This window comes from Bos indicus, chromosome 4 (genome assembly GCF_029378745.1).
Source record: "Bos indicus isolate NIAB-ARS_2022 breed Sahiwal x Tharparkar chromosome 4, NIAB-ARS_B.indTharparkar_mat_pri_1.0, whole genome shotgun sequence".
Classification (NCBI taxonomy): domain Eukaryota; kingdom Metazoa; phylum Chordata; class Mammalia; order Artiodactyla; family Bovidae; genus Bos; species Bos indicus.
The window spans coordinates 33880363-33903243 of NC_091763.1; the positions used below are offsets into that span (position 1 = coordinate 33880363).

The window sequence follows — 22881 nt, forward strand, 5'->3', positions numbered from 1 at the left end:
CATAGACTGCAGAGCAGTTGTTGTTCAGCTTTGGTGAACATCAGACTCCCCTGGAGGTTCCTGTCCCAGATTTTCTATTTCAGTAGATCCAGGGCATGGCCTGGAATGTACATTTCGAAGAAGTTCCCAGGTAATTCTGACTCTGCTGGTCGAAGATCTCAGCAATTTGGGCACATCTGGTCTAGACTTTAGAAAAAGAGATAATCTGTTATAGAAAATGAGTCACTATTTCTGATTATTATTAGTGCTATAGGAGAGAAGTCTGAGCTTTTGGGTGCTCTGACCAAATCAGGGAAGGCTTCAGAGCTATGTAAAACCTGGGTGAAGTGTTTATAAAAAAAAATCTATAAAATCAAATGTTTTACATATAGTTCTTAAACTAGCCATATATCCACTAATCATATCATTTGGTCGACAGCTCTCTGTCTTATCCACAGGGAGATAATGAGAAGCTCTATCAAATATTTTGTTAATATTAAAAGATGCCCTCTCTTGAGGAATATTTGTCTGTTATCCAGTCAACTAGTTAACATTCTTTTGGGCTCAGATCTCAAGCACTGAATCTTTGCATGTGTTTAAACGAAGATCATGGCATCCAGTCCCATCACTTCATGGGAAATAGATGGGGAAACAGTGGAAACAGTGTCAGAATTTATTTTTTGGGCTCCAAAATCACTACAGACAGTGACTGCAGCCATGAAATTAAAAGACGCTTACTCCTTGGAAGGAAAGTTATGACCAACCTAGATAGCATATTCAAAAGCAGAGACATTACTTTGCCAACAAAGGTTCATCTAGTCAAGGCTATGGTTTTTCCTGTGGTCATGTATGGATGTGAGAGTTGGACAGTGAAGAAGGCTAAGCACCGAAGAATTGATGCTTTTGAACTGTGGTGTTGGAGAAGACTCTTGAGAGTCCCTTGGACTGCAAGGAGATCAGCCCTGGGATTTCTTTGGAAAGAATGATGCTAAAGCTGAAACTCCAGTACTTTGGCCACCTCATGTGAAGAGTTGACTCATTGGAAAAGACTCTGATACTGGGAGGGACTGCGGGCAAGAGGAGAAGGGGACAACAGAGGATGAGATGGCTGGATGGCATCACTGACCCAATGGATGTGAGTCTGAGTGAACTCCGGGAGTTGGTGATGGACAGGGAGGCCTGGCGTGCTGCGATTCATAGGGTCGCAAAGAGTCGGACATGACTGAGCGACTGATCTGATCTGATATAGGTGTACCTCATGCAACATTTGTAAAATGTGGGTTCTAAGCAATCTTTAAAAAACAAAACACACATTAAAATTTCAAGTTCACTTACTGCTATGAAAGCACGCCTACTCTAGCGCTTGCTTATGTCATTAGTTGTATTCCAGTGCAACTCCCTACTCTCACCCCCACATTCTGGTCATGCTCAGCTCCATACCACGTCAGTTTGGCTTCTGTAGTTGGAGATGATTATGAAATTAATGTATTGAATTAAAAAAAATACTTTTCAGAATTTGAGTGGGAACAGGCAGGGCAGGAGTTCCTTGACTCATGTGACTGGGGAAGTTATCACAGAGCAAACAGTTTTACCAAGCCTTTCTTTTGCTTTTCTCACCAATATTCTTGGCTCAGTTTGATTTCCTTCTCAGATAGCTTCTTTCTGTGGTGCCAGATACACTCTGATATCTCCATTCCAGCCACTGTCATCCTTAGAGAATTTGATCAAAGGAGAGCTGAACAAAGTTTCTGAAAATACTGGCCCTGCTTGAATTTCGAGCCCATCTCAGACCAGCCATTCAGTCCAGTAGTGTGAACTACTCTGGTTATACCGCTTAGTTCACCTGTTAATCTCTATGGCTGGAAAGGCTAGACCATGTGGCTCCCAGTTCCTTTCATCATCACACAAATTAGTTCCAAATGAGAAAGAGATACTGTCTGTTGGCACAATAAAATCAGAGTGATTCTGCATAAATTCCAGAATACATCACTCTTAAATAACGTAGATCTGGCAAGATTGTCTTGAAATCCTGGGAATTCCCACAGAATTTTGTACATACCTCTTTTGATGCTTATGTGATGGTCAACATTTGCAATACTTTGATATGTTTTTCAGTCACTAAGTCATGTCCAACTCTTTGCAACCCCATGGACTGCAGCACTGCAGGCTTCCCTGTCCTCCACTATCTATCAGAGTTTGTTCAAGTTAATGTCCATTGAGTTGGTGATACTATCCAACCATCTCATCCTCTGCCGCCTTCTTCTCCTTTTGCCTTCAGTCTTTACCAGTATCAGGGTCTTTTCCAGTAAGTCGGCTCGTCACATCAGGTGGCCAAAGTATTGGAGTTTCGGTATCAGTCCTTCCAAAATATTCAGAGTTGATTTTTTTAAGAATGACCAGTGTGATCTCCTTGCAGTCCATGGCACTGTCTAGAGTCTTCTTTGATATGAGATCACTTTATTGCAAATACTTGTAAAGATGACTGTTTCCTTCACCGAACTCTGCTTCCCATAGACAGAAACATGTTCTTAATTATTAAAAAAAAATAAATATAAAAATTTTAGGTCTAGTAGAGTACCCAGAATGCAGAAGGTAGTGAATTATCTTTTGAATGAATTAATGAATGAGAGAATTAGTAAGTGGATGTATGATTAACACAGAGTGTTGTGTTCCGTACTCTGTAGAGGCTTGAGGAAATTTTGACAAAATGGGAAGACTCCAGAGAAAAGAAGTAGATAACTAGTTCATATGAAATATTATTGAAGTTACTAGAAATATTTTTTCAGATTGGAGGAAAGACCCCATCTAATGGTGGACTGGTGATCATCTTTTTGATGTTTCCTGCTAGTCCAAAAGTGATTTGATCTCTCTTTCCTTTGCATAACCATGACATTTCATGTTTCTCTTGGAAATGATGATGATGATGATGATGATAATAGTAATAGTAGTGATAGTGTTAATAGCAGAGGCTGGTGTCATTTACATATTTATCTACATGCTTGCTCTGTGTGTGTATTCAAGCATTGCTTCCAGATCTTTTTTTCAACAGCTGTGCAACTGGACATTAGTATACCCAGTTTGAAAATTAGAAAACAGGCTTAATCAGATTAAATAATTTTTCTAAGGTCATAGCTATTTGTGGCTATGTCTTAAGACTAGAATTCCAATCAACTCTGTTGTTTTCCAAATCTGATGCTTTTGTATCCTCTTCATATATTTTCTTTTTATATTATAGTAGTTTGTAAATCTTTCTCTTACAAGCACAGGTTTGTAAACCTCTTTCAGAACAGTTTGTCTTACTAATATTTAAATTTCCTACAGTGTTCTTCTACATGTAGTAGATACTTAGAATTTCCTGAATAGTAAGTTTAAGCATTTGAAAGAAAGTCTTAAAATAAAAAACAAATAGACCTTTTTGTGTTATCCCATAAGGCAAAATTTGGGTTCATTAAGGCATATTTAAAGAACATTAATTCCAGTTGTATGTAATGATGTTCTAACAACCAGAACTTCCCAGTTCTGGAACATCATGTTTTGCCAAATTGGAAACTTTCTGTCAAGGCTAGAGAGTGCCTGGTAGGGAAGGGCATTTTAGAAGCGAAATTTTTACAGAGAAGACATCCAACCATGGAAATTTTTCATCTCTGAGTCTAGGAAATTGTTGGATCATAAAGGTTTGCTAGTGTTTTTGTGTCATATTATCTAGTACTTTCTTTGCTCTTTAATTCAATATTACAAATCGTTTTAATGATCAGCGTCTGTAACAGTCCTTCTGAATTTTATAGCAGAAGTAAGATGTAGATAACATTAAAAAATAGGGTATACAGTGATATGGGTTTTAGATGTGCCTTTCTTCCTATATGATTTAAGCAAGTGGAATGTACTTGGGGCCTTTGTTTCTTAATTAGGATTATGGAAAAACGTGGCATTTTTCAGTGACTAGCAATTTCTGAATTTAAAATAAAAATTTCACAAGTCTTAACATCCTTACTTGAAAGAAAGCTTTACTGAGATGTAATTCTCATACCATAAGGTCATCCATGTATAGTGTCGATTCAGTTTATTATTATTATTATATTTAGTTTTAGAACATTTACTTACCTAAAGCCCCAGCTAGAACCTTCAGGACAATGTTATATCCCCATGCTGTCTTCCACATAATGGAAGAACAGGACCCAGGCTTTAAAGCATTTAGAGAAGAGACAGGGGGGAAATGACAAGGAAAAACAGCAGCAGATCAGATCAGATCAGTCGCTCAGTCGTGTCCGACTCTTTGCGACCCCATGAATCGCAGCACTCCAGGCCTCCTTGTCCATCACCAACCCCCGGAGTTCACTCAGACTCACATCCATCGAGTCAGTGATGCCATCCAGCCATCTCATCCTCTGTCGTCCCCTTCTCCTCCTGCCCCCAATCCCTCCCAGCATCAGAGTCTTTTCCAATGAGTCAACTCTTCACATGAGGTGGCCAGAGTACTGGAGTTTCAGCTTTAGCATCATTCCTTCCAAAGAAATCCCAGGGCTGGTCTCCTTGCAGTCCAAGGGACTCTCAAGAGTCTTCTCCAACACCACAGTTCAAAAGCATCAATTCTTTGGTGCTTAGCCTTCTTCACAGTCCAACGCTCACATCCATACATGATCACAGGAAAAACCATAGCCTTGACTAGATGGAACTTTGTTGGCAAAGTAATGTCTCTGCTTTTGAATATGCTATCTAGGTTGGTCATTACTTTCCTTCAAGGAGTAAGCGTCTTTCAATTTCACGGCTGCAGTCACCATCTGTAGTGACTTTGGAGCCCAGAAAAATAAAGTCTGACACTGTTTCCACTGTTTCCCCATCTATTTCCCATGAAGTGGTGGGACCGGATGCCATGATCTTCGTTTTCTGAATGTTGAGCTTTAAGCCAACTTTTTCACTCTCCACTTTCACTTTCATCAAGAGGCTTTTGAGTTCCTCTTCACTTTCTGCCATAAGGGTGGTGTCATCTGCATATCTGAGGTTATTGATATTTCTCCCGGCAATCTTGATTCCAGCTTGTGTTTCTTCCAGTCCAGCATTTCTCATGATGTACTCTGCATATAAGTTAAATAAACAGGGTGACAATATACAGCCTTGAGGTACTCCTTTTCCTATTTGGAACCAGTCTGTTGTTCCATGTCCAGTTCTAACTGTTGCTTCCTGACCTACATACAAATTTCTCAAGAGGCAGATCAGGTGTTCTGGTATTCCCATCTCTCAGAATTTTCCACAGTTTATTGTGATCCACACAGTCAAAGGCTTTGGCATAGTCAATAAAGCAGAAATAGATGTTTTTCTGGAACTCTCTTACTTTTTCCATGATCCAGCGGATGTTGGCAATTTGATCTCTGGTTCTTCTGCCTTTTGTAAAACCAGCTTGAACATCAGGAAGTTCACGGTTCACATATTGCTGAAGCCTGGCTTGGAGAATTTTGAGCATTACTTTACTAGCATGTGAGATGAGTGCAATTGTGTGGTAGTTTGACCATTCTTTGGCATTGCCTTTCTTTGGGATTGGAAGGAAAACTGACCTTTTCCAGTCCTGTGGCCACTGCTGAGTTTTCCAAATTTGCTGGCATATTGAGTGCAGCACTTTCACAGCATCATCTTACAGGATTTGAAATAGCTCAACTGGAATTCCATCACCTCCACTAGCTTTGTTTGTAGTGATGCTTTCTAAGGCCCACTGACTTCACATTCCAGGATGTCTGGCTCTAGGTCAGTGATCACACCATCGTGATTATCTGGGTCGTGAAGATCTTTTTTGTACAGTTCTTCTGTGTATTCTTGCCACCTCTTCTTAATATCTTTTGCTTCTGTTAGGTCCATACCATTTCTGTTCTTTATCGAGCTCATCTTTACTTGAAATGTTCCTTTGGTATCTCTGATTTTCTTGAAGAGATCCCTAGTCTTTCCCATTCTGTTGTTTTCCTCTATTTCTTTGCATTGATCGCTGAAGAAGGCTTTCTTATCTCTTTTTGCTATTCTTTGGAACTCTGCATTCAGATGTTTATATCTTTCCTTTACTCCTTTGCTTTTCGCTTCTCTTCTTTTCACAGCTATGTGTAAGGCCTCCCCAGACAGCCATTTTGCTTTTTTGCATTTCTTTTCCATGGGAATGGTCTTGATCCTTGTCTCCTGTACAATGTCACGAACCTCACTCCATAGTTCATCAGGCACTCTATCTATCAGATCTAGGCCCTTAAATCTATTTCTCACTTCCACTGTATAATCATAAGGGATTTGATTTAGGTCATACCTGAATGGTCTAGTGGTTTTCCCTACTTTCTTCAATTTAAGTCTGAACTTGGCAATAAGGAGTTCATGGTCTGAGCCACAGTCAGCTCCTGGTCTTGTTTTTGCTGACTGTATAGAGCTTCTCCATCTTTGGCTACAGAGAATATAACCAATCTGATTTTGGTGTTGACCATCTGGTGATGTCCATGTGTAGAGTCTTCTCTTGTGTTGTTGGAAGAGGTTGTTATGACCAGTGCATTTTCTTGGCAAAACTCTATCAGTCTTTGCCCTGTTAATTCCGTATTCCAAGGCCAAATTTGCCTGTTACTCCAGGTGTTTCTTGACTTCCTACTTTTGCATTCCAATTCCCTATAATGAAAAAGACATCTTTTTTGGTTGTTAGTTCTAAAATGTCTTGTAGGTCTTCATAGAGTCGTTCAGCTTCTTCAGCGTTACTGGTTGGGGCATAGACTTGGATTACTGTGATATTGAATGGTTTGCCTTGGAAACGAACAGAAATCATTCTGTCTTTTTTGAGATTGCATCCAAGTACTGCATTTCGGACTCTTTTGTTGACCATGATGGCCACTCCATTTCTTCTGAGGGATTCCTGCCCGCAGTAGTAGATATAATGGTCATCTGAGTTGAATTCACCCATTCCAGTCCATTTCAGTTCACTGATTCCTAGAATGTCGACATTCACTCTATGTTGATACATAGAAGTGTGGGCTGAGGACCAGCTTAGAGCATTTGTGGATGTTGAGCCCAACCTTGAAGGAGTGGTCTTTCACACCTTGGCAGAATGGTGTGGTACTTCCAAGAGAAGTGGTGATACGTGCCCAGTGGTTTGCAGCTGGAGAGTATCAAGGTTTGGGAGAGGCAGAGAGGTGAGTGATAGACTGTTTGCCTGAAAACTTTTGAGTTAGAACATTGTGACGCACACGCTGTTATGCTGGAGTGGCAATCAGTAAATCCTTTTAAATCACATGTAATTTAGCTTAGATGAGCTGTCAGTCTGCAAAGGGTTTGGTGGGTTTGTGCAGAGACTTCCAAAGGGAGAAAGCTGTCAACCGTGGGCAAACCCAGTCTCAAATTTGAATGGTATTTTTATGTGAAAACCAGCTTCCAATTGATACGTCTGATGCATCTCTTTAAAACATATTTTACTTATGCTTAATATAAGTATACATGGATCTTACAGCTCTTCTGTAGCCTTAATGGCAATCTGCTAAGTTTTGGTCTATTAGGGTTTTAGTTTCATAAAGCATTTCATAATTTTATCTCAACTTGCCAAAGAATGAGTTGATTGTGGTTTTTCACCTGCACTGTGAGCCGTCTGGTACTAAATATCATTAATATTAATCATTATCTTTCCCCAGTCAGCCAGACTTGAAAGCATCTGTCCACATTAGAGAGGCACAGAATCAATCTGCATATGAAGCAAGAGGCTTTGCAAACAAAACTTTTACTACAGAGCATTTGCAATTTGACTTCCAAGTGTTTAAAGGTGGTGCACATTTTCTAAATTTTAAACATATACTGTGCTTGGTTTGAAAATAATGTGGTTAGGGAGTTTGTCTAAAATCAATAAAAATTTTTATTATTTTTACCCCCACCAAACCAACTCTCCTTGGCTAGTGCTAGTTTACCATTTACTAGCTGTGTATGACTTTGGGGCTCTTATCTGAAGTTTCCTCATTTACAAACTTGTGCATAATATAACTGAGCTCCTGAAATGGTGGGGATGATTGCACAATGCCTTCAAGATGAGCCTTCAGTGCACAGCCTCAGCACCACACCCACTGGCATATGGGAGCCATCTCTTCCCGACAGTGCAATACCTCACACATTACTCATTGCAGTTTTAGTTAATGTCAAAATAAATCAGCAAATTTGTGAATTGATCATCATCAGAAACTTGTTTTCTATACTTATTAAGCCAGATTTTTAAAAAGACAATCCCCTAAACATAATGTGTTTATTTGCTTACATTCTCTGAATTTTACATTGTCTTTCTCAGAGGAATTGAGAGCTCCTGTTGGATACAGAATCTAATTAATTTTTTCAGCTATTTAGGAAACTCCAGCAGGAATAGCAATCATTTTTGCAGATGGTGAGAAAGGCAGATGGTTGAAGTGGCTGGTTAAGCTGTATCATGACATAGGCCATAAATGCAGAATTGTAAAAAAAATCCCAAACAACAGTTATTTATAATTCTGCTGAGACATCTACTTTTTAAACTATGTTCTTAAGTAGCTTTCATCAGATAAGGTAATTTATTAATATTTGAGAATAAAATTGAGTGGCCTCAAGGGCTTACTATATATGATTTATTAACTGGAAATAACTATAGAGAATTGTCTTTAATTTTGATTCTCCTGCTTCAATATTAGACTTATCATTGCTTTCAAGGAGAAATGGTACTTTCAGCTGAACATATGAAATAAATTTTAGTCTATTTTTAAAAAGCGTGTTAAACTATGAAAGAACTTGAGTGATTTTTCTCTTTGCATGTAGACTGCCTTTTCTATTTTTCGCTGAGCATATACATTTTGTTTTGAAATGGCTAACTCACTTAATGTTTCTTTCTAGTTCCAAAATATAAGAATTTTATAATCACAATTTTCTGGGTTTGGCTGACTTGTAGCTACTTAGTTGTATTTTGTTTTATTTTTGGGTACATGCATGTGTGAGAAGAAAAGTTTAAAAGACTACCCTCCATGAAGGTAGAGGAGATCTTAATCCTGTCATTTAGAACACAGGTGGCAGGGCCTAGAAGCCTCAGGAGGAAATAGTTTAGCTACGGCTCTTGTAGTCTAACCTCAGGTTATTTGGAAAGACTCAGAGAAGAGCTACCAGTGTATGAAATAACGGGATTGAAATGTGAAGCTAGAGATATTCAACTAAAAATGTAACTTTTTTTGTTTTATCATCACTATGTGCAAAGCAAGATGATGTAGAAAGGGGAAAGGAAGAGAGTAGTGAGGGGTGGGTCTCAACACAAGGAACATAGTCTGCAGAGAAACTTAGGGCATTTATGGGATAAAGTGAACAAGTGGCTAGAAGAGTAAGAGTTGCAGTTGTGTTCTGTATGTTTTAAAGAGGAATTTCATAATGATACCCTGTGTATATGAGGTAAGGTCTTTGCAGCTTAGCATAAAACCATTTGGAGGTAACTGTCGTTTTCCCACCAAAGTGTTTTTTTCTGTCTCATTTTGTTACTGAAGTTTTAGATTCTCTTCAGCTGGCACTCTGTTCTGTCACTATTTGGACCTTACCTAAGCTGTCAGTTTAACATTTTTGTTACTGGAAGTTTAAAGCAAATAAAGCATGTTACAGGACCTGCAAGTTTTTTTTTTTTTTTCTTTTTCTTTTGCAGACACAGATAATGTACAAATGGATAGAGCCCAAAATCTGCCGAGAGGATCTCACGGATGCTATTAGGTTGCCCCCTTCTGGAGAGAAGAAGGATTGTCCACCTTGCAACCCTGGGTTTTATAACAATGGATCATCTTCCTGCCATCCCTGCCCTCCTGGAACATTTTCGGATGGAACAAAGGGTATGGGATATCAATTGGCCCAAGAATCAGACCTTTAGTAAAATAAACTTTTTGGGTCACACTGACATTGTCCTGAATTGCTTTTATGGAAAATTCCTTAGAACACATAATTTTCTTATCTCACAGGCTGAAGAAGAGTTAAAAAATATAAGGGAATTATGAGACTGCAGTGGCTTATTCAGTATAGCAAAGAATAGTTTTTTAATGGCATTTCATGTAACACACATCCTCTTAATGGGATGATGCTTTGGATATTTTTAAGAGAATTCCACTAATTTAAGTGATTAAGGATAAGTGCTCCTTTTCCAGTGTGTGTGCACACAAACATTGATGTAAGCATAAAATACAACTCCTATTTCAATTGGAATAATCACATTTTATACCATAATATTAGAAAAAATTGATTATTTTGATCAGGTAGCAATTAAATAGTCCCTAAGTAGGTTGTTTCAACGTGTACATTTGGGGAAATCTTAACAATATTAAAGAAAGATGGTTACAGAATTTGTTTTAATTTTATTAAAGATTACAATGCATTATTGTTGTAGATACCTTACTTGAGTATAGCCATGCTGTATGCTTAATATCCAGAGCCTTTGAGAGCATAAAAAGCAGTTGAATTGACTTGTGTTCAAATCTGCTTCCTGCCAGGCTATCAATAGTATGATGTATCCACTAATTTGAATTCAGTTTTCTCATTTGTAAAATTGCAGAGAATAATATCTAGCTCATCATCATTGAGAAGTATATGAAAATGTCTCCTGTAGTACTTCAGTACCAGAAAATGCTTGCTCAATAAACAATTTCTCTCTCTCCCCTTCTTTTACTGATGTGGTAATGCAGAGTGTCTTGGCTACGTGAAAACAATGGTTGTAAAAGACACTTTATTTTAATGTTGCAGATTTAAATATTAATTTAAATAAGGTTTGTTTATAAATCTGACTCTTGCCACACCCCACAGCTCCTGTCATCACTTTTCAGTATACCCTATATTTTGAATTTCAAGTCATCAGTCCATAATTAAGTGATATAATGTTCTGTTAAGTTTAGTAACTAATAGGAAGGATGTAATATTTCTTTATTTATGAAATGGAGAAAACTGATTCTAAAATCACATGTAAGAGAAGTTGTTTCAGAGTTACCTTTCTTATGCAAATTAATTCAGTATAAGCAGTTACGCCCAGAAATGAAAGAAATTATTTTAGAAGAGTTTGTGTTTGTTTCCTTTTTCATGTTAGTCAAGTATATGTATACTCTACCCAGAATTATTTTTCTTTCAGACTGCTCTTGAAAAAGTTGTTAATTCTTAAGAGCTTTACTCTCTCTCCTTACTATTTGCCTCCCTGATGATTGAAGTTTAGTAGTGCTTGGAACAGAGGAAGAGGAAATCAACCAGATGTGACATCATTGTAGTTCTCTGTCCCACTCGTCTCTTGTAGAATGTAGATCATGTCCAGCAGGAACGGAGCCTGCACTTGGGTTTGAATATAAATGGTGGAATGTACTTCCTGGCAACATGAAAACCTCCTGTTTCAATGTTGGGAATTCAAAGTGTGACGGAATGAATGGTGAGTTCAGAATCAGCCTTCTTAATGTATTTTGGTGGTAGTGACTCTTGGACTCACTTGTGTAAAAACCCACTAAAGATTGGTATGAGGAACCTTAATCTTATCTCTTGGCTACTTGTCTTCCCAGACCTCACATAAAAATAGTTAATACAGTGCTGCAACCACATGACTGTCCTATAAGAATATAAACTATTTTGCATTTTTGGAGTCAGTTTTGAAATAGATATTGAGGATCACCATTCATGGTTGTTATAAATACTAGAATAGATTACTAAGGGAGGCAATGAAATTTATGTTGTTTTCTTGGAAGGGTCATAGTGTATACATACCACTTTATGGAGTGTTCTGCCTGGTTTGGTTTTCTGGCTCAGCACTGAGCTTGGAGAGGGTTAAATCATCTCTTATTCCTCTTCCTATGGAGTCTATGACCGTGTTTACAAACATGTATCAACCTCACTTACTGATAACTTGGAAACATGGCTGAACTCTATAGGATGGTTGCTGAATTTTATTGATTCTTACGTTTTAGTGAGCGTAGCACTTAGTTATTCTGCAATATTTGTTGTTCGAATGAATGACAATATCTGTATGTGCATTTTTAAACTTGACACTAGACATAGATGTTACGGATACTAAAATGTGCTCTTTACTTTTATAAGTTCACTGGTATTTTTTATCAGTTCAGTTTTTCTCAATACTGTATTTAATCGTTGGAAAAATGCTATTTAATCACATCTGTTTTACATCAGCACCTATCCCAAATAAACAGATTTGAAATGTGGGGAGTGAGGTGTACACATGAGTACTCAGGTTGAAAAATCCTAGATCTTTGAATAATTTTGGTTAAACAGATGCATGAAGGAAGCCTTTATATATAAAGAACATTATGGAGCAGTACTCTTTATCACTTAATCCCACTTTTGGGATTTTTTTCCTAAAGGAGAAGGAGAAATTACATAGTAATTATTACCTGACTATAGGGTTTATGTTCTAAAATTATCCTGTGGTTGAGGAAGTTTGAGATATTGCAAAAATAAGAAGAATGTATTGATGAAAGCATTGGTACACTTGTGTGTGCATGCACTTACTAGTGAGGATTATCTGAAACATTAATTTTTTAAAGATGTTACTCTTAGTCTAAATCTCATGACAATATTTAATTTAGCCACTTGCTTACTCATTTACTTGTTGTTTAGTTGTTAAATCATGTCCAACTCTTTTGCGACCCCATGGACTGTGGCCCACCAGCCTCTCCTGTCCATGGGATTTCCCAGGCAAGAATACTGCAGTGGATGCCATTTTCTTCTTCGGGGATCTTCCCAACCCAGGGAAGATCCTGTCTCCTACATTGGCAGGTGGATTCTTTATCATTGAGCCACCAGGGAAGGCTTCTCATTCACTCAGAGGCTATAATTTAAATTTTTCCTGATTTTCTGAAATGTTCAATTTAAGTATATATCGCTGCAATATTAGCATGTGATACTGAAATAGCAAACAGTAAGTGAAAGATACAAAGATAAAGAGTGATTATAATTTTATGACTGGTGGTTCAGTAACTAGCCTTGAGGAAAGCAGTGCTCAGAATAATGGGGATCAAAGTGAGAGGCCCAGGGTAACCTGTCTCATAAGGTCATTACTGCATCATGGAATTAAAGTGGATGTGCTTTGACCAACTTGACTGTGTGACTTGAAGTACTTTGAGGTTCTTTTGTATGCTCAATTGGAATTTCCCATGGTTGTGGAACAGGTATGTGTAAGTACATCTTTATGTACTGGAATTTTGCCTAAGAGGAATTTAAAGTTGTAAACAAATTAGTGTTTATTCATGAAGATTTCATTGAGCATTATCTCTAATAACAAAACGAAATAATCTAAATTCCAACAATATGATAATGTTTATAAAAGTCATGCTGTACTAATTGGATGAAATGTTATGTAATCATTAAAAATGACAGCCATATGGAAAACAATTTGGCAGTATTTCAAACATTTTGAATGGTCCCGTTCTCTAACCCAGTAATTTCACATCTGGGAGTTTACACCAAGGAAACTTATGTGATGTAAAGAAAGAAATTATGCACAGATATGTTAATTTTAGTATTATTTATGAGAGTCAAAAATATGAGAAAACAAAGTTTTCAGCATGGGGTATGATTAAATAAAATGATGATATAACCTTATAGCATATTGTTAACTCTTTAACACTAGATGTAACAAAGATTTTTAATGGGAAAGTATTTTTGATATAATGATTATTAGAAAAATGAGAAGATAATGCCAAGTGAAAAAAAAACAGAAAATAGATTATACAATAGAACCTAAGGATAATTTTAAAGAAAATTATGCACTAGATAAAGAGCGAAAAGAAATACTCTGAAATGTTGTTCATTACTTGGGCTGGGAGGTTTCTGAGAAGTTTGAGTTACTTTGTTTTTTTCATTTAGTCCACTGTATTTAATAAATATTCCTCATGTATTCACATTGCTTTCAGAATCGGAGTAACAGTACAAAATATTGGCTTTAAAAAATATATTTATTTGACGCAGTAGTTCTGATAGCTTACGGTGAACGATGTTGGATTCATGATCTCCAAAGAAGGAGATTTAGCTTTGGGACTAGGCTTGATCACTCAAGAGCTTTTGTGTAGCAATGTTTTATTAAAGTGAAAAAAAGGACAGAGAAAGCTTCTGACATAGACATCAGAAGGGGGATGGAGAGTGCCCCCACTCACTAGTCTTATCAAGGCCTTATATACTTTTCCAAGACCCACTCCCACAACATACATTTTAAGATGAGAGGATTAGTCAGAAGGTTCTCAAGGAGAAACATGTCCTCAAGCAGGATACATTGTTGTTATATAATCATTGGTACAGAGTTTAAGGAAAAACATATCCTTGAGCAAGATGAGTTGTTTTGTTGTGCAGTTATTAGCTCTGGGCTTAAAGAAAAAAACATTGGCCTTTTTCTCCTCCTTGAGATCTCCAGACCCCTATCTCCTCCTTGAAAGCCCCAGACCCCTTCCTCCTTGAGGGCCCTAGACTACTTATCAACCTACCTAGGAATTAACTCTCCCAGTTCTTTTATTGGGGTTCTTTTCTAGAAAAATATAGAAAAGCTTTACCAAAAATATATTAATTATAGTGTCACTTAAACTATTTAAAAAAGCTAAAACAATCCAAATGGTTACACTGGATGTATGGTCAGCAGGAGGTAAGCACTGTAGTGGGAGTGATTTCTTACATTATGAGAATTAGTTATATCTGTCTACATGATAAACTATCAACTCAGTCATTAGCATGTTGGTGAGCCATTTATACATGCAAATGCTTATGTAATAATGTTAGTGTATAAAACTATGAAACAAAATGTCATCAGCAATAAGATTTCAGTTATGTAAAACCATGTGTATATCAAAAAGATAGTGAAAAGAAACACCTCAGAATGTTAACAGTAGTTTTTTTCTGGGTGGCGAATTTATAAATAATTTTACTTTTCATCTTTAAATTTTTCTGTAGCTTTCAAAATTTTACAATAAATATAAATGTAGTTTCTAAAAACATAAAAATTAACTCAAAATAGAAATTATGTGTAGAAACATGAAAAATGTGGGATTCATTCTGAGGGAAAAAGCAAAATACAAATGTGCTGCAAGAATGTATCACAAACTGGGGGGTTTAAGACCACAGAAATTTACACTCTTGCAGCTCTGGAGGCTAGAAATTTGAAACCCCGGAATTGGCTTCCTCTAGACCAGGGATTCCCTGGTAACTCAGAAAGTAAAGCGTCTGCCTGTAATGCAGGAGACCTGGGTTTGATCCCGGAATCAGGAAGATCCCCTGGAGAAGGAAATGGCAACCCACTCCAGTACTCTTGCCTGGAAAGTCCCATGGATGGAGGAGCCTGGTAGCCTACAGTCCATGGGGTTGCAAAGAGTCGGACATGACTGAGCGACTTCTCTTTCTTTCTAAGACCACAGAAATTTACACTCTTGCAGCTCTGGAGGCTAGAAGTTTGAAACCCCGGAATTGGCAGGGCCGTGTTCCTCCTGAAGGCTCTCTGGGAAGACTCTTCCTTGCCTCTTCTAACTTCTAGTGGCTCCAGGCATTCCCTGACTTGTGGCAGCATAACTCCAATCTGTGTCTCCATCTTCACGTGACTGTCTTCTTGGTCTCTGTGTCTCTGTGTGTTTACATGGTGTTCTTCCTGAGTGTCTGTGTCTAAATTTCCCTCTTTTCATAAGGACACCAGTCATATTAGAGTAAGCCTCCCCCTAATGACCTCATCTTAACTTGATTATATCTACCAAGGCTCTGTTTCCAAATCAGGTCTGTTCGTGAGTACAGGGGGTTAGAACTTCAATATAGTTTTTTAGGCAGGCAATATAATAAAACATATAGTAATAGCCAGTGTTCAAACATGAGATGTATTTGTTTCCTCTTGCAAAGATTTGCCATTAATAAGGTTTGCCATTAATTAATAACCTTGTTTGATGGTATTTGGAGGGCTGCATCTCCTTACATTTTATTGTGGCCATTTCAGTCCATGGCATGCTGATTGTTTCTTTGCAGAGGGCAGACTCATATCACATTCTATGAGCATGTATTATCCCATACTTTTGACTGTTCTTAGCTGTGTCTCTTATATTCTACTGATTTCATAGTGAGGGTGGACCCAGTTTCAGCTCTCTTTCCCTAATGTGTATCATGGTTCATGAGACTCAATGCCAGTTCAGTGAATGAATAAGTAAGTGAATGTGAATAGGTGTTAAATTAGGGAACAATAATACAACGAACTCTAAGAAAGAACTCCAGACCTCACATCTTCATTAAGTAATTTGAAGTTTCTATTTCCCATTGGTTAACTGAAGACTAGGATTTTTTTCTTAGTTTATTAAACTGGATAAAAACCATCTGTTCTTGTTTAAAAAAGTCATGCTTCATTGAGAAGACTGTTGTTAGTTTTACCATTAAGTAACTTTGATGCAAAAATATGCATTACTTGATTTTTCCTGGAGAATCATATGCAATGTCTTTATTGATATCTAGGCATCTACATCTGCACGCAATTTACAACTGGAATTAAAAAAAAGGGAATTCTTTTTTTGTGGCCTTATATAAAAAGATTGTTGGAAATCATTCATGGAGTTTTTGCTGATAAGCTTTATCTTTTCTAGGTTGGGAGGTGGCTGGAGATCACATCCAGAGTGGGGCTGGAGGTTCCGATAATGATTACCTGATCTTAAACTTGCATATCCCAGGATTTAAGTAAGGAAAACCAATTCTGATTCCCTTATGTAAGAATCCTCATGCTTGTTTCCCAACAGAAACAGATGAAGCAGGACTGCTTTTATAAAATATATTATTATTATACTGTGATGTACTTAGCAAATAGCAAGCTGAGTAGGATAATATAGATTTAAGAATATTTATAGAATCAGCAATTGGGGAACTGTAATTGTTAATTTTATATTAGATGAAGCTGAAAGTTTTTAAAAATACTCTATCCAAGCATTATGAAAACTATGACTCTTGGATGCTTGATTCAGAGATAGTAGTCTAAGACATTTACAGGAGAGTCTTTTTTTGGTTTATTGTTTTTTCGCAGTTCTATATGTAAAGTACTATGTTACAAATTCACAATTTGCTTTAGTCCCCCATGTTGAATTTCCCAATTGGAGTTTTTTTCTTGCTATAGGCTATATGGCGGCATTTACCCCAGGAGGTCTGAGCATATCACTGTGGTTTTGTAGACTCCGTGCAGCAGTAGCCTAGGACGAGAGAAAAGCATGGCTTTCAGCCTAGTGAATAAAGTGACTTAATTTTTTCCAGATTGTACTTAGAACATGCTATAAGTATTGTAATTTTAATCTGTTAAATAGACCACCAACATCGATGACTGGAGCCATGGGTTCTGAACTGGGAAGAATAACATTTGTTTTTGAGACCCTCTGTTCAGCTGACTGTGTTCTGTACTTCATGGTGGTAAGTGAAAGAGTGGCTTTCAGAGGTATATTTCTAGGCTTAGCCTTCTCTTTCAAGTGTGAACTTATTTATACAAACTGGGATAAGAATCCCATTTTTCTTCCCATTTTTAGAGTCTTCCAAAAACATTAAAAAATGTCTAAAGAACTCACTAAGAGTTGCAAAGTCTACAAAGCACTCATTCCTCACGGAGAGAAATTAGTGATGAGGTATGGGTGACAGACAGAAGCCAGGAAATATTAATCCTGGAGAAAATTTCTTCAAAAAATATGCCACTAACAGAAGTGAAAATTCTGCCCTAGTAACCACTCAGCAGTTCAAGCCATCATGAGGGAAAAGCATGTATTAATAAGTGAGAGTACAAAATAATGGAGGTGGGAGAGCTTTGGGAAAAACGACACTCTTCCTTGTTAAATTAATACATGCAGACAAAGGAGTTTATTAGGTACATGTCATAATTTTGCCCATTTTTCCCCTAGATGTCCTATAAATCTCATCTAATAGCTTGAGAAAAAGTAGCAACACAAAATTTACTAAGACTTCATGCAGGTATTAGAAGGTTGTTGGCTAAGACTTTGGTGTTATCATTAAGTGGTGACATCAATGACACGATTAATTTTTTTCCAACAGTCCTTTGGTAGCTAGTTAATAGTCTATTAACAGTTTCCTGCATGATATACAAGATATGTGGAGATTTAAGTATTAACTCATGATGGTAGTAAAAGAAGATGATGACTAATCTTCAACACATCCGTGACTAAGAAGTCTTTAATTCTCTCAGGTCTCTCTCCTCGTTTCGTCAATCTGTTAGTTCCTATTCATACTTAGTGCCATGACTGAAATTCAGATTCCTATTATCTCTCAACAGTAGTCTGTTGTCTATTTTTCTTACCTCCATCCTGTCAATTTTTCTGTCAAAATTATCTTTATAAACATAAAAACAATAGTAGAGGCAGCCCTCACCTTTAGGGGCTTTTTATTGCCCGTGGCAGAGGTTCTCAAAGTGTGGTTCCTGGACTAGCATCACCTAGGTACTTTTAGAAATGAAAATTTCTGAGCCCTACACTAGTCTTACTGAGAAACTCTGGTGATAGGGCCCAGCGTTCTGTATTTTAGCAAGCCTTGAGGTTGGTTCTAATATGCCCTAATGCTAAAGAACCAATAGCTTATAAATACATTTAAAATTCCTTAGCATGGCATCTATATGGCTTTTTGTACTTCTTGCCCAGCCTCTGTTACCAAACTGCTGTTACTACTCAGCCCTCTTTAGATATCCTGGATTGTTAGTGGAACACTCTGTCCTTTTTCCTTTCATATGCCTTGGCACACTAAGCTAGCATGACTTTCTCTTTTGTCTGGTGAACACCCATTCACACAATACATCAAGGGCAGCTCAAACCTCACCTTTCTGGGAAGCTTTCTCTTATTCCTTTAAGTTAACCACTCTCTCCAGTGTGCTCCTAAAACCTTTTGAGAAAACCCTATTTTAATTATGTGAATGTATTCATTATTTGTCTCTCTCAGTTGATCAAGCATTCCTGAGGGTAAGGATTATACATATTAATATTTATTTTGGAAAATCAATCTTAAGCATTTTTGGCTCATAGCAGGATCTGTTAGTGTTCTTTACTCTGATTTGATTTCTGCACAAGAGTTTTTGAGATATCATCACCTAAATAACACATCAAAATGCTTTGAAAATCATGTCGTGTTTTGCAAGGGTAAGGTGCAAAACTAATATTCCATTTGTTATTGAAATAAATATCCAGAAGGTGTTTAACAAAGCACTATCAGTATATCATGAGATCCTTTTTGGAAGTGGCATGTGTGACTATTTGGTTGTTTGGTAATGTGAGAAATTGTGTAACGTGTGACAAGCATACGCTGTTATTCCTATCTGTGGTGTGAACTCAAGAAACGTATCTTTATAGCATATCTGATTGCTCTATTACATGTTTGTCGTCAAAGCTTGCCCTTGCATCATAGAAAGAAAGACATATGGCTTGAGCTCATGCCATTGTTTTATCAACATCTCGGATAACTAAAAGAGGCCTGTCCAAATTCCTAAGTCATCTTTTAGGGTTTCTGCAGGGAAGACTAATTAGAAAATTCAGAATTAGCCCAGTTTTTCATTTCAAGTAAATTAGATGTGTGTTCTATTTCTTGCTTTACTTACTACATTTGCTTTCTGACCATGTTAATGACATAATATTGGTATAATATTCTAGATATTGAATTTAGCTAAGGAAATCAGAAATAAAATGTTACACAGACTCATCTTTTTAGAATTCAAATATAAACAAAAGAAGATTGCATGAACATAAAATAACATTCTGGCTAATCTGCACTGTAAATTGCAAATATAATTCAGAGAGAATTTAGAATTCCTGTGTAAGAGTCACCTGTCAGAATCCCTCAAAGGAAAAAAAAAAAAGATGGAAAGAAAGCATTGTTATTTTATGAGGATCCTAGAAGTTTGCTGTCAGAAGTTTGAGAAATTTGTTTTCTTTTTCCTTATGTGTATTTCCTATGCTAGAATCACACACATATACACATGAACCAATCTCTCTCACAAAAGAATAACTCCTTAAACATACTGATTTGAGATCTCTTTCAGGTTATATCGGCAATGTGGTTGATACATTGTAATTACTAAGCCAGTGAGTGCTTGTGTAGACTTGAAGGGAAGGTTTTGAGAGTTTTAGGCTTACATGCTCTGCAGGTAAACATTCACAAACCCTATAGGGTTACTATAAATATAAATAGAGGATTGTGATGTATATTCATGTATATTCATACTGAATTTGTGCTTTCTTATATATATGTTTTTTCTACTGTATTTTAGGATATTAATAGAAAAAGTACGAATGTGGTGGAGTCATGGGGTGGAACCAAAGAAAAACAAGCTTATACCCATGTCATCTTCAAGAATGCCACATTTACGTTTACATGGGCATTCCAGAGGACCAATCAGGGTCAAGATGTAAGTTCCAAGCACTTAAAAAAAAAGAGCAAAGATGATACTCCTTGTGGAGATTTATACAAAGTGTTGACTGAAATCTACTGGAGGAAAAGACTTAGCTTTTTACTGATGTGAAATCAATCATTTTGTTATGAGTAGACTGGTATAAAATGATGTATATATATACACACATATTTATTTGTGTTTTGAGAGCAAGACTATGAAAAGGAATGACAACGCATCTTAGAATTATTCCACACTTTGAATAAACATAGCTGTTAAAAGTTTAAGCGGAAGAAAATCTTACTTTGTAGTTATTTAAAAACTTACTTGTAAAGCTTTCTGAGCCTTTGGGAAGGCTGGTAACTTTCTTCCTCTTTGTCTGAATGATCTGTCATTTGCTTAGATGCCATTTCTTGGTGTTGGTTTGTTACTTCAAGGTCACGATTGTCACCTTCTGTGGCTTGAAGACTGTATGTGTACATGTTGTTGGGTTAAAACACAGAACTATTCTCTTTTACTTTATGCTAGAATAGAATAGACCTTAATCCTCTCGTAAGTATTTTCCATCATATGCTTCAAGTACATGTTATTGTGGTAGATCTCCATCATAACGACCTTCCGAGGGTGCGAATAAGGTAAATCACTGTTTAAGCGCTGCCTTAACACTATGGTGGCAGATGGAGAGCATTTTCTCTTTTCTCTTCAGACTTCCATTGAGGAACCTGTTCCTCAGGTTTCACTTGACTCCAGCTGTGTTTTATGAGAGTTCAGAGTCCCAGCCTATGGGGTGTGAACATGCTATAGAAGACTTCCTGGCCTCCCTTTTGTCTTTAGCTCAGACAAAAAGCATTTAAGAAGCTGCTCTCTACTGATACAGCGGTGCTCACTGCTTGATGAAAACTAGACCTTAATTGACTCAGTGTCACAAGAAGGAAAAGTATTAGTAAGATCCAGGTTTTTACTCTCTGTTGTGCATCCAGTAGAAGTCAGAGCGTGTTGGTTAAGGAAAGTGCTAAAGAGGGAGAGGAGACCCAAAGAACTGATGCAGTTGCATCAATGTCACACAGTTAGTGTTTAAGTAAGCACTTTTTAATCCCTGGTCCAAGTCTTTTTCAACTTGCCACACTGTAAACATCATTATAAACATGTTTATCATGATATTTAGACTAGATCAGAATAAACAGTGATGGGAGATACAGTTGCTCTTTTTGCTAAATCATATTGGTTCTTCCAAGTCTATACATATGCCTGAATTTTTACCAGTTATGATATAATCTCATGGTGATTGTGGCAAAATTCCTGGAACTCCATAACCATGAAAATTAGCTTCTAGTGTTAAGTCTTAGGTGCTTCCCTGGTGGCTCAGAGGTTAAGGCGTCTGCCTGCAATGAGACCTGGGTTGCTGCTGCTGCTGCTAAGTCGTGTCAGTTGTGTCCGACTCTGTGTGACCCCATAGATGGCAGCCCACTAGGCCCCGCCATCCCTGGGGTTTTCCAGGCAAGAACACTGGAGTGGGTTGCCATTTCCTTCTCCAATGCATGAAAGTGAAAAGTGAACTGGGTTAAGTCTTAATAATTTTAAAAAAGAAAAGTACCCAAAAGGAGTACTCTTAATCTACTGTCAGTTATAAACTGCTAGGTTGGAATACTTTGCTTAGTTATTTTGGTGATATGAACATAAAACAATCTGGTTGTACGACTGAGTGCCAAGGCAGAAGTCGTTACTTTCTGCTCTCTTTGTAGAATAGACGGTTCATCAATGACATGGTGAAGATTTATTCTGTCACCGCCACTAATGCAGTTGATGGGGTGGCGTCCTCATGCCGTGCCTGTGCCCTTGGCTCTGAACAGTCGGGCTCATCGTGTGTCCCCTGCCCCCCAGGCCACTACATTGAGAAGGAAACCAACCAGTGCATGGAGTGTCCACCTGATACCTACCTGTCCATACATCAGGTCTATGGCAAGGAGGCTTGTATTCCATGTGGGCCTGGGAGTAGAAGCACTCAGGTAAGTGGGTCTGTATTTCAGTTATCCCCAGGAAAGCATATTTTAATAGACAAACTCAAAGGTTTCTCTTAATGTTTCTAATTTATATTTATAAATGGCTTTTTGAATCCCCTTCCTTATTTTACCTTGCCTTGCATCTGTTGAGTGCTTAACATGGGTCTTGAAAATGATAATTACTGGGGACATAGAATATTAAGAAGAACATCTGAATAAGAATACCTTCCCAAAATATTAAAAGTGATTTCTTGTATATTCCATTATGACAGAACAAGTAAGCTGCCTCTCTATAGGTAGGCTGTAGGTGTATATGGAGAACAGCAAGAGTATCTTGTAACATTTTAAAGGAAAAGATGGATGCTATGAGTGAAGTAAAAAATAGTTTGATGTCTATTTGAACTGGCATGACAGGGCATTTTGGCTATTGATTAAAAATACCTTTCCACAAGAAACTAATCTTAGAATAACTTCACTCTTTAAAAAATTCTAACTCTTCTGAACTTTGCTTAGAGAAATCTAGAGTTTAGAAATTTTCTATATTAGAGTGGTAAAATATGCCATGACTAAGAC

General features: G+C 37.3%; 1 protein-coding gene across 6 annotated transcripts in view; it reads left to right on the top strand.

Annotated features, from left to right (window-relative positions):
- ELAPOR2 (endosome-lysosome associated apoptosis and autophagy regulator family member 2) overlaps positions 1-22881 on the top strand; it is a 221111-nt gene that overhangs the window by 160221 nt on the left and 38009 nt on the right. For all 6 annotated transcript variants that reach the window (XM_019958586.2, XM_070787651.1, XM_070787649.1 and 3 more), the window contains 6 exons: positions 9614-9794; positions 11234-11362; positions 16536-16626; positions 17241-17343; positions 20189-20326; positions 22051-22314. In XM_019958586.2, the coding sequence (XP_019814145.2) occupies positions 9614-9794; positions 11234-11362; positions 16536-16626; positions 17241-17343; positions 20189-20326; positions 22051-22314 (906 nt within the window). The remainder of the gene's footprint in view (positions 1-9613; positions 9795-11233; positions 11363-16535; positions 16627-17240; positions 17344-20188; positions 20327-22050; positions 22315-22881) is intronic.